Here is a 22917-nt window from a genome sequence, read left to right on the forward strand (position 1 = left end):
AACTGAAAAATTGGAATACATTAATCAGAACACATTTTGGCCGGAAAATCCACTTTATTCTTGAGAAATTTCCAGCACTGTTACCAAGCACTTTTTTTTTTCTTTTTTTGGTTTTTCGAGACAGGGTTTCTCTGTTGCTTTGGAGCCTATCCTGGAACTAGCTCTGTAGAGCAGGCTGGTCTCGAACTCACAGAGATCCGCCTGCCTCTGCCTCCCGAGTGCTGGGATTAAAGGCGTGCGCCACCATTGCCCAGCCCCAAGTACTTTTTTTTTTTTAACTTAAATTAACCCATTTATTTAGTTGGCTGTTGAATAGGCTTGGGTCTCAAATGGTAGCACTTCTGCTGGGCTTTCAGTTCCTTCAGTCTTCTGATGGCAGGCTTCACTGTGACGGCAGAGTGTTGAGGTCCAGGCCCCGCCAGCCACTGTTTTCATGCAGGAACCACAGCGCCAGATGCCGACAGTTGTCTCTTCATTTTGGTCTTGCCACAGAAGGAGCACGTGTAGTTGGAGTGCTGGCTGATTTCAATTTTCTTCACCATTTTCTGGAGGGAGGCACCATAGTGGGTCCCATATTTCCCGACAATCCCGACCTTCTGGATGCGTTTAGCTAGGTCACCGGAACCTCCCAAGGACTTTTTTTTTGTCTGATTCTTGTGAAAACTAAGATTGGAAGCTAGCCAAGAACAGGTGTATTGTCTGAAAACTGCACACTGCAGGCAGCAGCCTCACACTTGAGAACTTGCGCTCGGTCTCCAACTTTACTCACGTGCAGTGAACAACGGGCACAGATGCTGAGCTGAGGCCGAAGTGAGAAGGACCTCACCCACATAGTAAGCGGCTACTTTGGGTTGGGCCGGGTAGGGAGTAGTCTATACAGCTAACCCGTGCCGATCAGCGTTCCCGAATGAAGTTGCTCTATCAACAGCCTGTGTTTTGTGATGTGCTGGAACTAGGAGCTGTAGATGGCAGGCTGTGTGAGCTGTGCGGTGTGATCCTGCTCCCCCCACCATGTCACTCAAACGACAGGTTTCCTTCTGTTCTGTCATGTTACCCTGGCAGGGAAAGTGTGTTTAAGTTTGTATTTTTCAAATGATTGCACCTAGCTTTTAGCTGGGCACGGTGCCCCGTGCCTGTACTAAGGGCTGGGATCTACTACACAGGAGACTGAGGTCGGCATATTACTTGAGCCCAGGAGTCTAGGCCAGCCTGAACAATACAGCAAGAACCTCCCTCTTTAAAGTAAGTCAACAAACTTTCCTTTAAATTTTATTTATATGCATTGGTGTTTTGACTGCATGAGTGTATAGGGTCCCCTGGAACTGGACTTACAGATAGGTGTGGGCTGTTATATGGGTTCTGGGAATTGAACCTGGGTTCTCTGGAAGAGCAGCTCATGCTCTAATTGCTGAACCAACTCTCCGGCCCCTAATAAACTTTTATATCGCGGAGGGGGTAGGAACTCCAAAAACACCTCATGCTACTAGAAAATTCTAATTCCCATCTTTCTAGGAAATCACTGCATTTTCTGATGAGTTTACCACCAAGAAGATAACTTGTAATTTTAGTTCATGTTGGAGTTGGTAGGATCACCACCAATTCTGGCAACCTGCATTTGATCCTCAGGACCCATAAGGTGGAAGGAGAGAACCAAGTCCTGAACCCTGTCCTTCCGACTGTATGCTGTACCATGATCACACAGAGTAAATAAATAAATGTCATTTTTAAGTTAATTTTGGGGCAGGCGGTGGTGATATATGCCTTCAGTCTCAGCACTTACAGAAGCAGGCAGATTTCCAGGTTCCAGGCCAGTATGTTCTACAAAGTATGTTCCAGGGACAGCCAAGGCTGTACAGTGAGGCCCTGTCTCAATTTTTTTTTTTAAGTTTTTGTTTGCAAACATGGAATTAGATGCAGGAAGATTAGGTATGTAAAACCAATCTCAATTACATATTGGGATTGAGGTCAGTCTGGGCTACAAGGGATATTGAAACCCAACACCCCACTAACGTAGTTAAATTCTCATTCATTTGAATGGCTCAAGGACCTACATTTTAAAAACTACACTAAAATTAAGAGCAGAAATTTATAAAACTCTTAGAAGACAGCAGAGTTAATCTTCATTACACTGGACTTGGCAATGAATTCTTGGCTATGACATCAAAGGCAATGAAGCAAACTGTACTTCATGGATATGGAAAACTGTGCATTTGTCTGGGCATGGTAGCAGATGCCAGTAATCCCTGTCCTTGGGAGGCTGGGACAGGAGGATGGCAAGTTCCAAGCCAGTGGAGGCCATGTCACAACAAACATACAAACATCAAAGGAAATGATCAACAGAATAAAAAGGCAGCCCACAGAGTGGGTGGCAACATCCGCATGCCAGGCATCTGATGAGAGACCTTGTCAAGAGAATGAAAGAAACTCCAACTCGGAGGCCAAAAATTACTTTTAGAGGTGGCTAAGGATTTGAACGCTTCAAGGGAGGAATAAACTCATGAAAGGGCTCAGCAGCATCAGCCACTAGAGAAGGGACAAACCTGTAGCATCAGCTGGAGAGGAAAAGGCAGGTAGACTGCAAGTCTGGGGCCAGCTTGGGTTACCCTAAAACCCTAACTCAAAAATAAAGTGAAGGCTAGAAGTCTGAAACAATGACTTTCACCACAAGGGAGCAATGTCTACACACTAGTCCTGAATTCTATCCCTTAAGTCCATGCCGAGAAGGCAGTGTCCCGGGGGAGAGGCAGCTAGACTTCCCGCCTCTTCTTTGCCTTCTTCCAGAGGCTGGGGTCAACTCCCAGACCACTGAAGGTGCTCCAGTCAGGAGACAGCAGCAGAGAAGGAACAGAAGGCTTGCTGTGGGAAGGTGCTGACAGTGGGACCCTCCAACCAGAGGCCCAGTGCACACAGGACAAAGGTTTAGCTCAAGCAGGAATTAGAATTATCCACAAGCCCAGTAACAGTTTGCTGGACTTGACCTTCCAGTTCGGCCCTACATGCACCGCACACTCCGGTCCTGCCGCTGCACCTCTCACTGAGCACGTCTACTCTTTCCTTACTGTGCATTACTTTACTGTCACCCACTAGTGTGCGCGCACACACGCGCCTGCGCGCGCGCACGCACACGCGCACACACACTCACACTTCAGGAAAGCTCAAGGACAGAATCAGGAGTTAGCCTTCTTAGGTTTGTTCTTGGGATTCCTTCGCACTAGTTTAGTAGTTCTGTATTCTAGAATTTAGTGAGAATATCTACATACTTCTCTACTCAAAGGTGAAGGGTAGCTTACTAGGTAGTCTCTTCTGCATTCCCAGTGAGACTTGCTTTGGGCTCTTAAAAATTGGGTAGGAAATGCAGTATATATATATATATATATATATATATATATATATATTTTTTTTTTTTTTGGTTTTTTGAGACAGGGTTTCTCTGTGGTTTTGGAGCCTGTCCTGGAACTAGCTCTTGTAGACCAGGCTGGTCTCGAACTCACAGAGATCCGCCTGCCTCTGCCTCCCAAGTGCTGGGATTAAAGGCGTGCGCCACCACCGCCCGGCCTGCAGTATATTTTTTATAGCTGGAACTTTTCCTTGCCTCCTCTAGATGCTGAAAAGGGGCTTTAAAATTCTAAAAGCATACAAATGTAGCTGGGTGTGGTGATGCACATCATCAATCCCAGCACTGAAGAGGCAGAGGCAGATGGATCTGTGAGTCTGAGGTCACTCTGGTCTACACAGTAAAATTCTGTGTCAAAAAGTCAAAAAACAACCAAACCAAAACCACAATTTAACCAAGTGTACCACTCAGTAATATTAAGTACATTCACTTACTTAATCTGAAGAGTATTTGGCTTATGTATCTATCTATGTACTGTGGGGGTCAGAAAAGAAACTCCCCAGACTTTGTTGACTCCCCATGGGAGCCCTATGGTGGGTGGGAGGAGAGATGGGAGGGATAACTGTGGTTGGAATGTAAAATGAAATTTAAAAGAAAAAGAAACTCCCTTGGAACTGGCGTTACAGTTGTGAGCCATTAGGCAGGTGTCAGGCACTGAAGCCAGGGCCTCTGAAAGAGCAGCCAGTACTCTTAAAGAGCCAAGCCAGCTCTCCAGCCCCACAGTCACTAAAATTTTATTTATATTCCCTGTGTATAAAGTCTTTTACACACAGAGAAACCCCTGCCTTGAAAGACCAAAAAAAAAAAAAAAAAAGGTTCCAAGTATGTGTACTACATCCACATGGCCAGAACGTGGCGAGAGAGCCCCTGGAACTGGAGGTGCAGTGAGAAGCACCCAGGTGTTGGAACCAAAACAAGGTCCTCTTTGAAAAAACGCAGCAAACTCTAAACTGCTGAGTCATCTTTCCAACCCTAATATACATTTTTTAAAACAAATCTTTATAAACAGAAACTGTACCCATTACCTTTAACTCCTGATCGGCCCCTCTCCTAGACTAGCAACCAACATTACTGCACCTATTCCATTTTTTTATTAGCTTTTTTTCCTTTCAATAAAAGGGTCCATTGTGGACTAGTGAGATAGCTTCTATATGTTCGCCTTCTTGTTCACCTGTGATTGAGTTTATTGTAGAGAAAGGTAACAGAGATTGTGGTTGTGTAAGAACAGTCAGACACAGAACTAACGTGGGCTTAGCAGCCCAGCCATGGGTCTGCCCGGTTCTTCCGCATCAAGAAGTTAATCTTTCGAGCCATTTCCATGTTGTAGATCCTCCGGCATGTTTCATAGCTCTCCCGCTGGCGGCGGCGGCAGGGCTTCTCATAGAAACGCCGCTGCTTTATGACCTCAGTAAGCCCATCGGTAGTGAGGATTCTGTACAAAGACAGCAATGAAGTTAGTTACATCTGAGGCTCATCACTGTCCTTTGCCAGTACACAGCCCAACAGAAGTCAACAGACAAGAAAAACTTGTGTGTGAAAAATTACAGTGGGAAGTGGTAACAACATAGTCCCGACGTCTTGCCAGAGGCTACAGTAAGCACATGCGAGATCAATTTAAAAAGTTCTTCCTCTTGGGAGCTTATAGTCCGTCATGCTCTCGAACTTTTGACTAGCACAACACACCTGAGCTACCTGGCAGCTTCCCACGGGAACAGTGGCCCCCTATGCACTGCTTTTTAACCACAGGGCCTTTCAGAAACTACACACAAAGCCGTGTATATGGAAGCAGAAGCAGGCAGATCTCTGTGAGCTGGAGGCCAACTAGGGCTACACAGGAAGGCCTGTCTCAAAAACCAAAACCAAAACATACCACAAATAGGTAAGTCATTCGTAATTAAAAAAGTATTTGCTTTGGCAGGACATATACTATAACTGGAATGATACAGAGAAGATCAGCATGGCCCGGCGCAAGGATGACCCACAAAGTCGTGAGGCGTTCTAGATTAAAACAAAACAACAAAGTAACTCCTATCCATTATGTGAGAAATGCGGCTCCTTCCTCTCTGTATTAAGAATGTGGTGGTGGTGCATCTGTCAGCCCAGGACTTGGGAAGCTCATGCAAGAGGACCTCAAGTTTCATCAGCCTGGTCTACTTAGATCCTGCTTTAAAGTAAAAATCAGTAAATAAATAAAAGGCACATAGCTCAGTAGTTTAGAGCACTTGCTAAACAAGTATGAAATAAACCCAGGCAAAAAAAATTTTTTTTTTGGTTTTTCGAGACAGGGTTTCTCTGTGGCTTTGGAGCCTGTCCTGGAACTAGCTCTGTAGACCAGGCTGGTCTCGAACTCACAGAGATCCGCCTGCCTCTGCCTCCCGAGTGCTGGGATTAAAGGCGTGCGCCACCACCGCCCGGCTCAGGCAAAAATTTTTTGACACAACTGAAGTCTGAGGGTCTCCCTAAATATAGGCCCTCACCGTATTAGTGATACAAAGGGGAGCCCCACTTGCCATCTCCCCGTGTAGCAGGTGCTCCAGTCACATGACTTTGTGTGGACACGAGTGTGAAAGTGCTTGCGGAAGCTAGGGATCAACCCAGTTCTTTCTCAGGTCCATCCACCTTACTTCTGTGGAGTGTGTGTGTCCGAGTCCTAAATGTGCTTTGGAGACAGGATCTCTCATTGGCCTGGCGGGGGCCTAATGATTGGGCCAGATTTACTTAGACAATTGGGGGAGGGGGATGGATCTGGGTGAGGCTTCTTAACCAGGGGAAAGAGAAAATGGAAGCCAAGAAGATGAGGTGCACAGAAGAAAGGAATCATCTCAGTATCCAGGCATTTCTCTTTGCCTTAGTGCTGGAGTCGAAACCAAGAGTATGGTAGAATGGTGGCGCACACCTTAATCCTGCACAGCACTGGGAGGCAAAGCAAGTGGATCGCTCTGAGTTCAAGGCCAGGCTGACTTATGTAGTGAGCTGAAAAGTAGCCAGGACTACACAGTGAGACCTTGTCTCAAACAACCAAACAAAAAAGAAAAAAATTTAAAAGCACAGATTAGGCAGGGAAGATAGCTGAGTTGACACAGGACCTGAGTTCCATTCCCAGAATCCATGTAAAAAGAATGGGCACGGTGGTAACCACTTATAGGTACCCACTTGTAATCCCCGCACTGAAGGAGGCAGACAGCTCAGCCTACTGAGACAGACCCAATTTCAAACGAGCAACAAGAGGTGAATGGGGCTGGAGGAAGGTCTCCGATCTGTCTTCTAGCCTCCAAACACACCTGCATGAGACTCACGGGAACACACACATACACATGCACGCACGCTATAGAAGCACTTATTCAACTTTTCTAATAGGCAAGGACGTAGGCCAAGCTTTGTAGTAGAACTCAAGAAGTATGGGGCTTGCGATGTAGCTAGGTGGGTAGAATGCCTGCCTAGTGTGAAAGGAGCCCTGGGTTTGATCCCCAGTACCATGTAGCCCAGAGTGGTGTTGCACACCTGAAGGGCAGGTGTTCAAAGATACACACAGCCAGCCTAGGATACATGAGACCTTGTCTCAAAAAACCCTAAAACCAACCACATAAAACAAAAACCCAAAGAATTCAAGTAATAGCAATAGGGCTGTTGGTGTAGTTTAGTGGTAGAGGGCCCCTGGCTCTAGTTCCCAGTTCAGAGGGCGAGGATGTAGCTCCATGGTAGCACTCTGGGGAAGGTGTTACTAGTGCCGTTTCTGTTTGCAAAGGTAGTTCAAGGGCTACCACACCAAGAGCTTAGTGTAAACAGATCAGCTTGGAGTTCTGGTGCCTGGCAACCTTACATGAAAGGGAAACCAGCTGCCAGTTTTAGTAAAATTCAACTGATTATGTAAAGGAGCTGTGCTGCTCACAAGGGGAAGCTGGGGGTGGCGGATTCACATGTCAGTGTAGCCAGCCTACGTCAACTGGCGTGTAGACAGGAGCCCAGAAGCGGGCCCATCAGGAGGAAAAGGGGTCAACCGGGCACGCTTCCAGTGTGCTTGTCTTTCCTGGATTGGGGGCCAGCCAATCACACAAGGCTTCCTAGCAACCCCCACTCTCCATAGCCTCATCTCAGGGCTCTGATGAGCCCATTATATAACAGGCATTTTGCAGCAGTCTCCCAGGCCAGCCACGCTTTTCCTTTGTAAGGCTGGCTCCCTGTGCTCCCAACACAGCCTCTCTCCTCACTGGCGACTACTGTAATCAGATCACAAAATGAGTGACTTATTTTTAAACCACAACCGTCAGAAAGCTGAGGAGAAGACTGGAGTGAGACAGGTGTACAGAACGGTGACCCAAAGGGAAGACAGCAGAGAAGAGCCGAGGAGAGGTAAAGAAGCGTGAAGGTAGCTGAGTCAGGAAACTGCACTGGGCTGGCAGGGAGGACCGGGCCCTCCAGGACTCCACTCGCACGTGTGAGCTCACAAGTTCTTGCCTAGAAAAGTTCACTAAGACCAAAGTATTTGCCCACTTTGCCCCCCAGACTAAAATACAACTTATAAGACATTTCTGTAACATTCCAAGACTTTAAAAAAAAAAGATAGAAACGCAGCTTTCTTCCACTTTGAAAATATATTTTTATACTGAAAGTGCAGCTTTTTTGTTGTTTTTGAGACAGCGTCTTAAATACCTCAGGCTGGCCTCTGAGGTAACACACAGCCAAGGACAACCTTGAACTCCTTACCGTCCTGCCTGGCTCTCTAGTGCTGGCTGGGATTACAAACAAGCACCACCCTAACCAGTCTTCAAACAGTCCCGGCTGGCCGAGAGCTCACTCTGTAGACCAAGCTGGCCTGAAACTCTGCCTCCCGAGTGCTGGGATTAAAGTCCTGTGTCACTTTGCCGGGCACCAGTGCAGCTTTCTGAAGTGACGGTGAACTGCCAATCCGTCCCTGCACTGTTTCCCAAGTCACAGTTTCAAGTTTGTAAGGAAGCCTAAAGAGCTCAAACCGCAGGTTCTGAGTCCAGGGCCTGTATCTATTCTTCTGAACACCTCTAACTCAAGTCTTCCTCCTTCCCTCAACTCTCTCCTTCTCTCCCTCCTTCCTTGGAGCCCAGCTTGGCCTCAGGCTTGCTGTGTCACCAAGGATAACCTGATCCTCCTGTTTCCACTCTGAATGCCAGGGTCACAGACACAGGCCACCATGCGGCATTTTCTACGTTATTGCTAGCCAAATGCCTTCGTACCAAGTAAGCTATATCCCTAGATACTTTATTTCTCTTCTTAGGTAATATAAATTGTCCCCCACCAACTTATAACTTCCTTTGGTTTTTAATAATTGAAGCAAAAAAACAGTATTTCATGTCCTTTTTATTTTATGAGACAGGGTTTGTGCAGCTCTCGCTTAAGATCCTCCTGCCTCCCGCTCTTCAGAGCTGGAACTGAGAGTATAAGTCCCACTCCCAACTGCTCTGTACTTACTTATTTTCTAAAGGAAACAGGTTTTTAGGCTGGGAAAGTGGCTTAAAACTGGCAGCATGCTTTCCTGGCATGTATGGATGGAGCCCCGGGTTCCATTCCCAGAGCTGTAGAGAAGGGAGTTGTGCAGAAGGGGGAGAGCACACAGCTGTAATCCCAGACTTAGGAGACGGTGGCAAGAGGATCAGGAACTTAAGGTTATTCTTGGTTAAATGATAAATTTGGAAGCCAACCTGGGCTACATAAGAGTGCCCCCCAAAAAGAAAGAAAACAGAGTTCTCAGAACAAGATCTGAAATAACACCAGGCCAGATGGTAGAAGGTATCTACACATATATTTTATGTATGAGGGCTTTGCATGTACACCTGCAGGCCAGTGCTCTTAACCACTGAGCCATCTCTCCAGCCCCCACAGCATCTACTTTAAGATTTTTATTTTATTATTTTATGTGTGTAAGGGTTTGCCTTCATTTATGTGTATGCAAGTGGTGTGTGCCCGGCACTGACAGAGGCAAGATGGTGTCAGATCCCTAGGAGCCAGAGTCACAGTTGTGAACCAGTAGATGGGTGCTGAGAATTGAACCTGGGTTCTCTAGGAGAGTACCCAGAACCAGGAAGGATGGCATTTTATCATATTTATTTAGTGTGTGTTATGCACATGCTAGAGGATTAGTGGAGATCAGAAGGTAATTTCCAAGATTCAGTTCTCCCGTTCCATTATCCACATAGTGGGGATCAAATTCAGGTTCAGGTCATCCCAGGAAGGCCTCAAATTTGCAATACAGTAAGGCCAACCTTGAACTTCTGAGCCTTTCTAACTGCTGGAATTCTAAGGGTGTGTCAACACACCCAGTTTAGAGAGTACCGAGGAGGAAACCTGGAGCCGCCAGCGTGCCAGGCAAGCGTCGTGCCAACTCAGTAGTCCCAAGATTATAATCCAGCTCCCGGGGAGTCCACACCTCCTCTGGGGGCACCCGAACACACATGGCATAGGTATACATACACCTGAATAAAAATAAAATAAAATTGGTTTTTGTTTTATTTTTTGAGACACAGCCCTGGTTGTCCTGGAACTCACCACGCTGGTCTTGAACTCAGAGATCAAGTGCCGGGATTAAAGAAAAATCTTAAACAAGCAACCCCCTAGTAATGATTAAATAAGACTGTGACCTGACGCCAATGAAGAGATCATCACCTTCAGGCAGGGGATGATAAGAATTTTATTTCTCATGTTTGCTTTATAATTTGAAAGTAGAAACGAGGAACACACTCCATTACACAGAATGGACAGAGGCAGCAAATGCTGCTGGAAATGAGCAGCAGGTGAAACGGAGCAGGACTTGGTCGCAGGGTACTGCCAGCTACACCAAACTCTCTTCAAAGCCATCTTCATGTTAAAACGAAGACAAGCACGGCGGCACCCACCCAGCACTGGAGGCAGAGTGGGTGGGTCTCGGGGAGCTCAAGGCCAGCCTGATCTACTTGGCAGTTCCAGACCAGGCAGAGACACAAAAAAAACCCCAACATTCCATTCACCCCCCCAAAATCAAACTATAACACAACAAAGAAACAGCTGGAAAGATGGCTCACTGGCACTTTTGTCAGTGCTCACAACTTCCTGATCTCTAGCTTCAGGGGGCACTAATGCTTCTGGCCTCCAACAGTGCTGCACTCAAGTGCACATACCCACACACATACACATAATTAAAAATAAATAAAAACTGTAAATAAGGCATGCAGATGAGGGAAGCCTAAAAGAATAGAGCAGTATGGCACCATTAGGTGGCACATGACTTAATCCCAGCATCAGGGAGGCAGAGGCAGGTAGATCTCTGTTTGAGGCTAGCCTGGTCTACAGAGTAAGTTCCAGGACAGTCAGAGATACATAGAGAAACCCTGTCTCAAAAAACCAAAACAACGAAACTATCTATCCAACAGTCTAGTGTTCAAATACATTTCCAGGGAGCCCTTCCTCTCCAGGTATGACTTTTTTTTTTTTTTAAAAAGATTGATTTATTTATTATATATAGTGTTGTCTGCATGTACGCCCGCGGGCCAGAAGAGGGCACCAGATCTTGTTATAGATGGTTATGTGCCACCATGTGGTTGCTGGGAGTTGAACTCAGGACTTCTGGAAGAGTAGTCAATGCTCTTAACCTCTGAGTCATCTCTCCAGTCCCAGGAATGACATTTTTTTAGTAAAGGTATGTATATATTTTTGTTTATGTAATCTGTGTGGGTACCTGCAGAAGGCAGAAGAGAGTATCAGATCTCTGACATCAGTTGTGGGTGCTAGGAACTGAACTTGGGCCCTCTCAAAGAACAACAAACACTCTCTGCCATGAGGCCATCTCCCAGCCCCTAGCAAGCACTCTCCGCCATGGAACCATCTCCCCAACCCCTAGCAAGCACTCCCTGCCATGGGGCCATCTCCCCAGCCCCTACCTATGGATTTTCGCTTATGCTGTAACTCTCCCTTGAACCTGTGATGCCTTCTCATCTTGACTGGTTTCTCCAAGAACAAAACCAGAATTCACCTTTTCTAGCCGGGTACATAAGTGGTATGGACAAGTCTCAGGACTTGGAAGATAAAGGCAGGAGGATCAGGAGTCAAGGTTTTCCTTAGCTATACTGCCTATTCTAGGCCAGCCTGAGCTACATGAGATGAACAAAATCACAAAGGAATTTATCTTTCCCAATAGCCATATTCCACAGAAACTGTCTCAGCTAGTTTTCATGCACTCTGCCTCTTCTTGTTCTTCATGTTCCTTCTAGGCTTCTTTTTTTGAGATGGGGAGAGGTCAGCTAAGACAGAGTCTAGTCGATGTAGCCAAAATTCTTCCTGCCTTCATCTCCCAGGGGCTAAGATTACAGATGTGCACAAGCAGGCATAGACTTAGGGGCTCTTTCCAAAACCTCGGAGAGAATTCAGGTTCATCAAGGGATGATGACTGCTTGCTGGAAAAGCTCCACCAAGTTTGATTTGGGGAAGATTTTCATTTTTACAATAAGAAATTGCAGAGCTAACAAGCGTCCAAAGCCTCAACACTGGGCTGGGACCAGCCTGGGAACAGTTTATGAGAGGGTAAGCTGGGAAAAGGATAATCCTACATTTCCACAAGCAAAACTCTGATTCTTTTTTACCTGTTCAGGGTCCTGTATGCACCTTCCACATTCCCCTCCTGAACCATCACAGTCCTGGCAATGAACTTCAGGTGTTTAGCCATGGCCTCGCTTTCAAATCTTCATTCTTCAGGACCTACAGGCTGGACAAGGAGCACGGAAACAGGAAAACAGGAAAATCAGTAAGAAAATGAAGCCCAACAGAGTCACATACTGCCATGCCATAGGCAGTTTTATTAGCTCTAGAGATAGAACCTTCGCAGGTACCCATTGGGGAAACAGGTAGGAGGAATTTTTCTCATCTTAGAAATCTGGTGTCCTATTTTGACGCATAGGCATACATGCAGACAGAATACTGTATACATAATAAATAAATAAATCTTAAAAAAAAAACCCAACAACTAAGTATAAGTAGGTCTGGAGAGATGGCTCAGTGGTTAATAAGACCCAGGTTTGATTCCTAGCACCCACATGGTAGCTCACAAACATCTGTAACTCCAGGCCAGAGGATCAAATGTCCTCTTCTGGCTTCTGTGGTGCACACACATACATTCGAGCAAAACATGCATACGCAAAAAGTATTTTTTTTTTAAAAAAAAAGCTTTTTAAAAAAGAAAAAGTACAAGCGAATTGTTATCAATGTCCGTCTTCTCACTGAGCAGCGATACGGCTCAGCAAGTAAAGGCATTTGCAGCCAAGATTGACGATCTGAGTTCGAGCCCTGGACCTATATGGTGGAAGGAAAAGACCAGCTCCTGCAAGTTGTTCTGACTTTCTCACCACCCCCCCCCCGCCCCGCAGCACAAACAAATAAGTAAACAAATAAAGGTAATTTTAAAAGCGGGGAGGGGGTGAGGGTGGAGGTGCACACCTTTAATCCCAGCCTTCGGGAGGCAGAGGCAGGCGGATCTCCGTGAGTTAGAGGACAGTCTTGTCTACATAGTATATGCCAGGACTACATAATGACTTTCTCAAAACTTGAAAAACGAGGTTTTCGCTGCACCTTGGAAAGGAGTCTTGGTCCGTGTCTAGTGACCAGGCCGCCACGCGAAATCCTGCCCTCCCGCCACACCCGCTTTGCTCACAGTCCCCGCCGCGAGCTCCTTACCTGTGGCTGTAGCACTTGGACTCCAGGACGCTCCGAAGCGGAAGCGGAAGCTACGGCATCCTCGCGGCGGGAGGAAGCGGCGCCGAAGAACGCAGTCGGTTGCGGAAACCGTGCTTACGACCTGTCCTTGCAAAGGTTCGCGGCTTCTGAGCGCACGCGCAGGACTCGATATCTGGCAAAGTCAAAAACTGCGTCCTCGCTCTCCTGCGGAGCTGCGGTCCTCGGGTCTGCGAGAAGGTCAGCCCGATCCGTAGCTCTAATCCCGCTAAACCTTTACTAGATCTGAGAGGTTTCGTTTTCCTGGATGGGAAAGGGGATGCGTCCTCAGAATGCTTTCTATTTTAAAAGGACAGATCTGCTCTCCCGGTGAAGAACAGATTCACACCCTTCATATGCCTAAAAGTTAAGACAGAGAAATTACGTACCGTGAGCTTCCAATTTCATCACCTACGTAAGCCACTTCACTAAATCAAGTGAAATCACGAAAGAAAGAAATGTGAAACGCCTGGAGGATTTAAAATCAAACTGTTTTGTTTGTTTGTTTTTTGTTTGCTTGTTTGTTTTTAAATGCCAATGTTGTCATTTGTTGCCTAATAAGACCTGGTAAAAATATCTCATTTCTTTCACACTGTCTTGACAACCTTGTGTGTATGCTCTCCCCACATATTCAGGTACGCTTATTTACATGAGTTCAGAAGTAATGAGTGCAGAAAAACTTCCCTGCAACACACACAGATGCATTCTCACCAGTGATTTGTTTAAAAGATTTGTTTTTATTTTATGTGTATATATGTGTACCTGAGTGTATGTACATGCACCATGTGCCTTAGGAACCTGAAAGATAGGAGCGGTGTTGGATCTCTGGAGCTGGAGTTGTGAGCTGCCATGCGGATGTTGGGAACTGAATTCAGGTCCGCTGCAGGAGAAATAAATTCTCTTAACCCCTGGGCCGTCTATTCAGAGCGTCATCAGTTAGCAGATACTCGCACCAATCTTCAGCCCAGTCCAGGGTACCAAAGCGAAGCTAGACTGGGATACTCTTGAGCTGGTCCACAAACTTCTACTGAAATATCTAGCCTCTGCCAGGCACTGTTGCTGCTATTCCAGTGTCTCTTGCACTACTGAAAGACAGTAAGTAGACACAAATTTAGACTGGGTAGCATATAATAAGGGCAAAATTAATTATATGGACAGCCACATAATACTGTGGACAGAGTTTTAGTTTCTGAGAGCCATCAGAACAAGTTACTCAACTAGGCGTCTGCACTTTTTTAAAAAATATTTATTTATTTATTATGTATACAATATTCTGTCTGTGTGTATGCCTGCAGGCCAGAGAAGGGCATCAGACCCCATTACAGATGGTTGTGAGCCACCATGTGGTTGCTGGAAATTGAACTCAGGACCTTTGGAAGAGCAGGCAATGCTCTTAACCTCTGAGCCATCTCTCCAGCCCTGAACTTTTTTGTATTAATAAAAATATTGGAATATTATCCTGTTTATTTGCTGATTGTGTATGACTAGTTTGGGCTACCGTGGTAGAGCTGGATAGACGAAATGGGGATATGTGACCTACAAATATTTACAATCTGGATCTGTGAGACACGAACTCTCAACCTGGTTCCTTATTTGTAAAACTCACAAAACTTGTCATCTGAATCAAATGGGATAAGATACAAAGGTACTTTGTGATTTTTTGTTTTAAGGTTTATTTTATTATTACATGTGTACAAGTGTTTTGCCTACATGTATGTCTGTGTACTGCGTATGTGTCTGGTGCTCATGGAGGTCAGAGCAGGGCATTGCATCCTTGGGTGTGAGTTACCATGTATGTGCAGGGAATTGAACTTGGATTCCACACAGTAGGAGAGAACCAACTCCCACAAGTTGTTCACTGGTCTCTGAATAAGCACATACCCACCCACGTAGGCACATATGTACACATTACAGGAATATTTTGTTGTTCTTTTTGAACTATTGAGGGCCAGAGCAATGGCTCAGCAATTAAGAGCACTCTTGCAGAAGACCAGTGTTTAGTTTCCAGCACCCACGTGGTGGCTCACAACCCTTTGTAATTCCAGTCGCAGGGCATCTGATGCTCTCTTCTGATCTCCTTTGGCACAAGGCATACCTACGAAGAACATACGTGCAGGCAAAACACAAAGTAAATCTAAAATTTTTTAATTAACTGAAAATTTGTAGCTGTGTGGTGGTAGCAGCAGTGGCACAGGCCTTTAATCCCAGCACTCAGGAGCTAGAGGCACAGGCAGCAGATCTCTGAATCTGAGGCCAGCCTGGTCTACATTATGAGTTTTAGGACAGCCAGGGCTACATAGAGAAACCCTGTCTTGAAAAAAACAAACAAAAGACTTGATTAAAATTTTAGCACTTTATGGCTGGGGAGGTAGCTCTATAAAGTGCTTGCTAAGTATGCACAAAGCCATGGGTACACTCCCTAGCACCCCATAAAACTGGGTATGGTGGCAATGTGAGCTCAGCTCTCGGGAAGATCAAAAGTTGAAGGTCATCCTTAGGTCCACAACTTCTCCCAGACCAGCTTAGACTGTTTTAAAAACAAGTGTGGAACCCTGGAGAGATGGCTAGGCTGCCAAGAGCAGTGGTACCTAACCATTGGTATCCCAGAAACCAGATGATAAGCCAGACACAGCCATCTCACAAATACCTCTACAGCTCTGAGAAATCTAAGGGCCTCCTCTGGAATCACACGCACAGGAACATGCGCCTGTACATACATCTGCACGTTCATTCACACACGGGCATGCAAGCACATGCACACCAGTCTTTAAAATAGAAGGCCTGGTCAGGAAGGGTCTTCTTTTTAGTTTGTTTGTTTATTATGTATACAGTGTTCTGTCTGCATCCAGAAGAGGGCACCAGATCCCACTATAGACAGTTGTGAACCACCATGTAGTTGCTGGAAATTAAACTCAGGACCTCTAGAAGAACAGTCAATGCCCTTAACCTCTGAGCCATCTCTCCAGCCCCTGCCTACAAGGGTCTTTAGATAAAGGCCATGAGCCATGTTACCGGTCCCTTCAGTAATTTTTGTATAAACAGTATATGAATAAAACTCCCCAGCAAAAACACATACCTTCAGTGTGCCTTCTTAGGACAAACATTAGAGCAGGAAATGAAGATTTAGCATTTGTGTGATTTGAGGAAACAATAAAAGCAATAAAAACCACAAAGTTCACATGTCTAGCTGTACGTAGAGAAAAGCCAAGACTGTCACCACAGAGAACACCCACACTCTGGGGTAGGTGGCACTGGAGCCGTTAAGAAACCTGGAAAGAGTGCCAGGTGGGTAAGAGGAGAGTGGGACTGTGTCTAAGATGGAAGGAGGAAGGGCTCAGAGCAGCTCTGTGTCAGGTGGCTGAGTGTGCAGTGTGCAGCCTTTGCCAAGGCGCCTGGGTTTCACTGCTGATCAGGGGAAGGTGAACGTAAAACCCCGGAGAGCTCATTTTGCGGGCTCCTTAGTTACTTTGGAAGTGCAGCAAAATGAAAGTAGCATAAGCTGGACTGCTGGCAGCTAACTGCTGTGGCGAGGAGGAATTGTGGAGTGTACTGGGGGGGGTGGTTCTGTGGTAGAGCACTTGCCTAGCGTGCACAGGGTCCAAAGTTCAGTCCCAAATGCTGACTGGAAGTGGGACTGGGGAAGGACTGGAGAGCAAAGAAGAGGAAGAGGATGGGTAGGCTCAAGCAATCTTTTCAGTAAGGCTAAGGACCCATGACACCAGGAAGTAATTATTATGAATAGCAAATATAAATTACAAAAGTTTCACAAACAAGAGAAAATCCAAGGGGCTGGAAAGAGAGATGGCTCCACAGTAAGAACACTTGCAGAGAACCTGCGATCAGTCCTTAGCAACTGCATGGTGACCCACAAACATCTAATTCCAGTTCTAGGGGATCCAATGCCTTCTTCTGACCTTCTTGGGCACCAGGCATGCACATGTATACATCATACATGCAGGCAAATAATCATACACATTAAATAAAAATAAATCTTAAAAAAATCAAGCAAGGAGCCGTAATGCTGGCTCAACATTGAGAACACTGACTGCTCTTCCAGAGGACCCGAGTTCAATTCCCACACCCTCTTGACAGCTCAAAACTGTCTGTGGCTCTAGTTCTGGGGATCCAACACCCTCACATAAATATACATGCAGGAAAAACACCAATGCACATAAAATAAAAATAAGTAAATTTAAAATAAATAAAATGAGTCAGGCATGGTGGCTCATGCCTCCTTTTACCCCAGCACTCAGGAGGCAGAGGGAGAGGCAGGCCTGGTCTATGTAGCAAGTTTTAGGCCAATCAGGGCTACATAGTAAGACCCTGTCTCAAAATATATATATATATAAAGCTAGGCAGTGGTGGCACATACCTTTAATCCCAGCACTCAGGAGGCAGAGGCAGGCGGATCTCTGTGAGTTCGAGGCCAGCCTGCTCTACAAGAGCTAATTCTAGGACAGGCTCCAAAGCCACAGAGAAACCCTGTCTCGAAAAACATATATATTTCTCATATATATAATATATATTTTTAATATATAATATAAGCATATATATATAATGGCTCCATCAAAGTCACAAATGGAGCTAAGAGTGGTATTTCACATCTCTACTTCCTGGGACACCAGGGTAACTTTGATTTCTAGGCCAACCTGAGCTACACAAATAAGGTTTTGCTTAGAAGGAGGTCATATTTTCTGAAATAAAGGGAGGCGATTTATTTACCAGCAATGGGAAAAGCTGTGTGACTAGTGAGAAGCATGCTGAACAGCTGAGAAGCAGTGACTAAGATGACAGAATTATCCGATGCACTGGAAAGGCTGAGGATGAGCGAGGAAATGGTTTTGGTAGAAACTGGGACAAATCAGAACGAAAGAAAGACACGAGAAGGCTACCGCACCATCCATACATGGGCTTCACTCAGCAACACTGAGTAGCTTTCCTCGGCCTAGCATGCCTTTGGCAGATACAACTGTTTGAGTCTGCTATGTCTGACCCAGTCTGAGTTCCCCTATCCTGACCTCAACAATTCTAGGGCACTATGCCCTCTTCAAAATCGCAGTGGCTGGGGGGCTGAAGAGATGGCTCAGTGGTTAAGAGCACTGACTGCTCCTCCAGAGAACCCGGGTTCAATTCCCAGCACCCACATGGCAGCTCACAGCTGTCAATGTGCATGAAATGAAGTTAAATAAAGTTTTTTTTTTTTAAAAAAAATCCTAGTGGCTGTTTTGCAGGCAGCAGGTTATATACATGCATTTACCCCCAAGCATCAACAGCTCCCATCAAAGCAGAGCTGCCCCAAAGCAGAAGAACCTGCTTGTCTAGCCAGCTGGAAGGTTCCACAGGGAGAGACAAAGAGAAAGGTACTAGCTCCTGAGTGTGAACAGAAAAAAATAACAACAAACCCACCTCAGCTCTGAACCTCTAAGTGTGCCAAGGGTGTTCCCGAGGGAAGCAGCAGCCACAGTGTCCCTCACAGGTTTGGTATTATCCCACCCAGACTCTACCTTTGGAGCTTGTATTCACAAACACTTCTATCTGCTTTTCAGAAGCCCAGTGGGTGAGATTTAAGGTATTCAAGGTTGAAAGTTTTCAATTTACCACAGTCAGCAAAGTGTTTAGGTAAAAAAATGTCTTTAATCAGAAAGGATTTATTTTTTTCCTCACCACAAATACATTAAAAGTAAAAAAAAAAAAAAAAAGAAATACACATAAACATAATATTTACACAAATGGGAACTCAGAGGACGTTGTAAAGCCTGAGCCAGGGGCTAAGGACCAGGGCCACCGGCAGGATGGCTGGTCAGCTGTGGCTCCAGGTGTCCTGCAGCCGTCTCTCTGACTGTGGCAGGGAGAGCAGGGGCAGAGAGGGTGCAGCTCCGGTCTGAAGGCAGCGTTACTGGCAAACTGTGGCAACAAGGCCCCTCTCCAGATGGTTTCTTCAGATCACCAGGGCTGACAGGAGACAGTGCAGCTGGTGGGATCGGAGTGCCGGGGGCAGAGTGGGTGAAGGGTGTTCCTGTCTTCTGGAGCACAAGGATGACACCAATGCTGGCTGCAGTGCCTTGGGAACTGTGGCTGGAGGTGGAGCCTTGGGGACTGAGGGGAGGGCTACAAATGGGAGGGCTGTGACTCCAGGTGAGGTTCATAGCTGGCCACTCTGCCAGATGCCAAGGCTGCTTTGGTTTCAACACTACATGTCCTAGCTGTGCTTGGCCCAGCTTCTCCATGAGAGGTGCAGGAGAGGAGGCAGCTGAGTCACTGTGGGGGCTTGGAAAGTCCTGGAGAGTAGGGACAGAAGAGAAACAACCAATGGTTAAGAAAGCTTACAGATTAGCTCCACTTAGCCTGGACCTTTGCTGTCCGTGAGAACGCATTGTGCAGTGCAAACACACATTGTTTTGTGCAACAGATGTGTTCTTGCCAGGTGATGATTAAGTAAAAATTTTAGCAATCACGTAATGCTTCCATTTCTCCAACCAACAGCTGATAGGCGACTGTGTAACACGAGAAACAGACAAGCTAAAACAATCCTACAGTTCTCACTATCTACACAGTGATTCCTGTTTAGTTTCTTTAAAGTCTTTTTTTCCCCCTGTGGTGTTAAGAGAATCAAACCCAGGCCTGTTATGGCTGGAGAACACTCTAATAAATCACACCCCAGCCAGAGAAGAGTAAGTGAATTAACGTCCTGATTTCTGAGTTGAAGATCCTCATTTTCCATGTTTTAGTTCTCCATGAGGCATATCCTGTTACTTTTCAGTCAATTATTTTCACATCATTAAAAATTATAGTTGACTTAGTTGAACATGTTGGCAATTGCTTTTAATCCAAGCACGAGGGAGGTAAAGGCAAGTGGATTTCTGTGAGATCCAGGACAGCCAGAGCTACACAGAGAAACCTTGTCTTGAAAAAAACAAAAGCAAATTAAAAAAAAAAAACCCACAATTATAGACGCCTAAGGTTTGACCTAGAATATTTTGACAGGAGTCAAAAGGTGGAGAGGGTAAGGGTTTGGAGAGCCGCAGGAAGGATTTGTAGAGGAAAACTGAGACGTCTTCCTGTGAGAGTCATCTGTATCTTCAGAAAGCAGATAAGCTGCAACAGGAGATCCCAACAAAATAGAAACAACATCTAAGCTAAATATAAAAAGTACAGGAATGCACAAAGTTGGGCATTCCTTTCCCTGAAAAAAACAAAAAAATACCACCACCAACAAAAACCTTAAGGGAAATGGGAAGAGGAACACATTTCTCCATACACAGTCCAGTTCTTGATTTTTCTCCCATCTCTTCCTTAGTTTTGAGGTTCTTACCTTGTTTATCTGATGCCTGCTCCCTCCTAACGATGACTTCTGGACAGCTATATGAGGAAACCAAGTCTTTAACATCCCTTCCACTTGCAGCAACGTTCCTAGGTAACGTTCTCTGTGGAAAAGGTAAAAGTCACTAAGTATGAAAAAAGAGACATGGAGAATTGTACAGGCCTCCCCCAATGAGATACTGAGGAGAGGAAGAGAGACACAGGGAGACTTACCCCATCTGAGGCTTCCGTAAAATACCCACTATCCGCTGGATCCGGTCCATGGCCACACTCTGCTGGAAGCTACTCAATCCTAAGGTGAAGGAGAAGGTGGTCAGAGGGGTGGAATGTAGCTCGGTGGCAGAGGGCTTGTCTAGTGCACACAGGGCAATTGGTTCATGCCCCAGCAGGAGAGAAAGCAGAGGTGAGGATTGAGGTAGGTGTAAAGACAGAGAAAGATGGGGGTTAAAATCGATTCACCCAAAGAAATCAAGTTGCAGATGCAAACAGGGAATAGCCCAGATCCCAAAGAAGAAGATTTAATAATCGTACATTTCACACAGAGAAGGGCATACTATCCCCCGAGCCCAGAAACATAATCAATCAGCTTATTACCTCTGTCGAAGCGGCCCATTTTCAGTCCGTTCAGTAGATCTGTGAGGGGCCGTATGAACCCTTGGAGTTCTTTACACTGTAGGAAAACAGCAAAAAGACAGCAGGGATTTTTCTGCTGTCACATATCTGGCAGCCAGTACCATCCATCCCCTCAGGGTCCTTACCAATTAGGTGCTTGACGCTGCACTACTGTCTCCTGCTTTCTCTTACCTTTTGAGCAAACAGCAGGTCTCCCTCTGTGATGATACATCCCTGGGTGTGTAGACTGGTCTCCAGTTCCCCGTCTCTTGATCTTTTGACCCTAGATCCTCGCTGTTCCAGATGAGATGCTGTATGCTGGTTACCAGAAACCCTGGGTCGATGTCTGCAGCGGATAGGACCTGGACTGGGCTGGGCACCTCCCCTTTGCCCAACAGCTTCTGGCCTGAGCCCATGGGCGCTCTTGCCTTCCCTCTCATTATCAGAGGAGAAGCTAAAGTCACTGTTCACAGGGGATGTGGAAAATGACGAGGAGAGTGAGGAGGAGGAACAAGAAGAAACGCTAGATGGAGATTCCATAGGTCCAGGAGCAGAGGCTGAAGAGCGAGCGGCTCCTGTAGTACCAGAGCTCAGAGCCCGCAACTGAAAAGCAAAGCGAGAGACTCTGAAATCAGAGTCAAAAGGATTAGGAAAGGGCCTGGGAGACTGGGGCGTTCTCAACAGAAACCTTAAAAAAAAAAAAAAAAAAAACTTGCTTTTTCACCCCCATTCAAAATCCAGACCGCCGGCCCACGGCTCTTGACCCCACACAGCCTTTCTTCCTTTGGGTTCAGAGTGAATACCTGACTTTACACCTTGCCCTCCGTCTGCTGTTCTGGGCTGTTCCCTTCCGGACCTCATAGTGAGCTTATCGACCTAAAAAGCCACCCGCTAGTGGCTCGTCTGCGCACCAAAACCCACCTAAGGTCCCTATGGGGGCCGTCCCCATGGACACCCGTCTCTGTAGCTTTCGCATCCCTCACCGTCAGGTGCCCTGCGGCCGGTCAGCCTATGGTCGCACCTTTCAGGTAATGCAATTCCTCCCAAAACCCAGATCTGTGGTCTCACAAGCCCATTCCCTCCGTCCGGGTCAGTCTTCCGGAGCGCTCCGCTCTGGTCCGCTCACCTGGGTCAGCCGGCTCAGCCCCGCTCGGGCTCAGTACCCCGCTCCTTCTTCCACCATCTGCGCCGGTCTAGCCGACCCACCTCCGCCTCACTCTGTGGGTCCCGCCCCTTCCCCCTCCCAGACACGTGCGGCTCTGCACGTGCCTCCCCCTGCGTACACAGACCTCGTGCTCCCATTGGACAGCTTGCCGGCAACATGTGACTCTAGATACAGACACTCACAGCCCATTTGCTACCGCACGCGGGGGCTCGGCCAATAGAGAAGCAGCCAAGTGGTGATTGGCTGGAAGGGAAGCAGTCGATGCTCCACCCGTACATGCGGCTCCTCCGGTGATAAAAAGGAGGATGGAAAAAAGTGAAAATGAAGCAAGGGGCGGAAAAGGGTGGAGCTCATAGCCTTAAATAGGACGGTGCTGCGCGGGAGACTGCGCGGCTGGAGTGTGCAGAGCGAGACCATGCTACGGAGGCGGTGCCTCGGGACGTGGGCCCCTCCGAGCGCCTCCGCGCACGGGCGCAGCACGTGGGAGCTCTCAGCAACTCGTGTCCGCAACGTGTGTGACAACGGACGTGTGACGCCGGGCATCCGTTCCCGTGTCGGCGGCTCGCCCTCGTGACTCCCCACTCTTTCATCCTCCCCTCCTCGGCTGATAGTTGGGTGCCTCCTGCCCTGCTGGGCGAGGAGGGTGGGGACTGCAGCCGGAACAGCGCGTTCTCTCCCGGGGCTCCCGCCGAGCGGCTTCTCCAGCCGGTTCTTACATAAC

General features: G+C 46.7%; 2 protein-coding genes and 1 non-coding gene across 7 annotated transcripts; 1 reads left to right on the top strand and 2 right to left on the bottom strand.

The window, feature by feature from the left end:
• Positions 1-4470: 4470 nt before the first annotated feature.
• LOC121451003 (28S ribosomal protein S21, mitochondrial) lies at positions 4471-13213 on the bottom strand. Of its 2 annotated transcripts, none has more exons than XM_041656437.1 (3): positions 13064-13213; positions 11977-12098; positions 4471-4826 (listed from the first exon to the last, which is right to left on the bottom strand). In XM_041656437.1, exons 2-3 carry the CDS (start codon positions 12057-12059, stop codon positions 4646-4648), a joined length of 264 nt encoding a protein of 87 aa, XP_041512371.1. In that variant the 5' UTR covers positions 12060-12098; positions 13064-13213; the 3' UTR covers positions 4471-4645. The 2 variants fall into 2 exon arrangements, with proteins under 2 accessions (XP_041512371.1, XP_041512372.1); XM_041656438.1 differs by lacking the exon at positions 13064-13213 and adding an exon at positions 12959-13049.
• LOC121451187 lies at positions 5297-5402 on the top strand. The gene has a single exon (XR_005974710.1). It is a non-coding gene; the product is annotated as a U6 spliceosomal RNA (small nuclear RNA).
• A 5513-nt stretch (positions 13214-18726) lies between the features above and the next one.
• On the bottom strand, positions 18727-22679 carry LOC121451119 (circadian-associated transcriptional repressor-like). 4 transcript variants are annotated; one of them, XM_041656639.1, is made up of 6 exons: positions 22321-22679; positions 21224-21656; positions 21014-21089; positions 20633-20711; positions 20412-20523; positions 18727-19377 (listed from the first exon to the last, which is right to left on the bottom strand). In XM_041656639.1, the coding sequence occupies exons 1-6, from the start codon at positions 22383-22385 to the stop codon at positions 18868-18870; spliced, it is 1275 nt and encodes a 424-aa protein (XP_041512573.1). In that variant the 5' UTR covers positions 22386-22679; the 3' UTR covers positions 18727-18867. The 4 variants fall into 4 exon arrangements, with proteins under 4 accessions (XP_041512573.1, XP_041512575.1, XP_041512574.1 ...); XM_041656641.1 differs by lacking the exon at positions 22321-22679 and adding an exon at positions 22158-22262 and having other exon boundaries at positions 21224-21634; XM_041656640.1 differs by lacking the exon at positions 22321-22679 and adding an exon at positions 22158-22262.
• Positions 22680-22917: the final 238 nt, after the last annotated feature.

The sequence above is a fragment of the Microtus oregoni genome, unplaced genomic scaffold (genome assembly GCF_018167655.1).
Source record: "Microtus oregoni isolate MIOR12 unplaced genomic scaffold, Mior012 000007F_ref0000211, whole genome shotgun sequence".
Taxonomy (NCBI): Eukaryota; Metazoa; Chordata; class Mammalia; order Rodentia; family Cricetidae; genus Microtus; species Microtus oregoni.

Bases quoted from the DNA above. Each gene is read 5' to 3' on its own strand.
- LOC121451003 (XM_041656437.1), bottom strand. From the start codon at position 12,059: ATGGCTAAACACCTGAAGTTCATTGCCAGGACTGTGATGGTTCAGGAG. The intron at 4,827-11,976 runs GTAAAAAAGAAT...GTCTTTGTACAG, and splicing joins GCATACAGGACCCTGAACAG to AATCCTCACTACCGATGGGC.
- LOC121451119 (XM_041656639.1), bottom strand. From the start codon at position 22,385: ATGGGCTGTGAGTGTCTGTATCTAGAGTCACATGTTGCCGGCAAGCTG. The intron at 20,712-21,013 runs GTAATAAGCTGA...CCTTCACCTTAG, and splicing joins AATGGGCCGCTTCGACAGAG to GATTGAGTAGCTTCCAGCAG. The intron at 19,378-20,411 runs GTAAGAACCTCA...CCTACTCTCCAG, and splicing joins GCAGGCATCAGATAAACAAG to GACTTTCCAAGCCCCCACAG.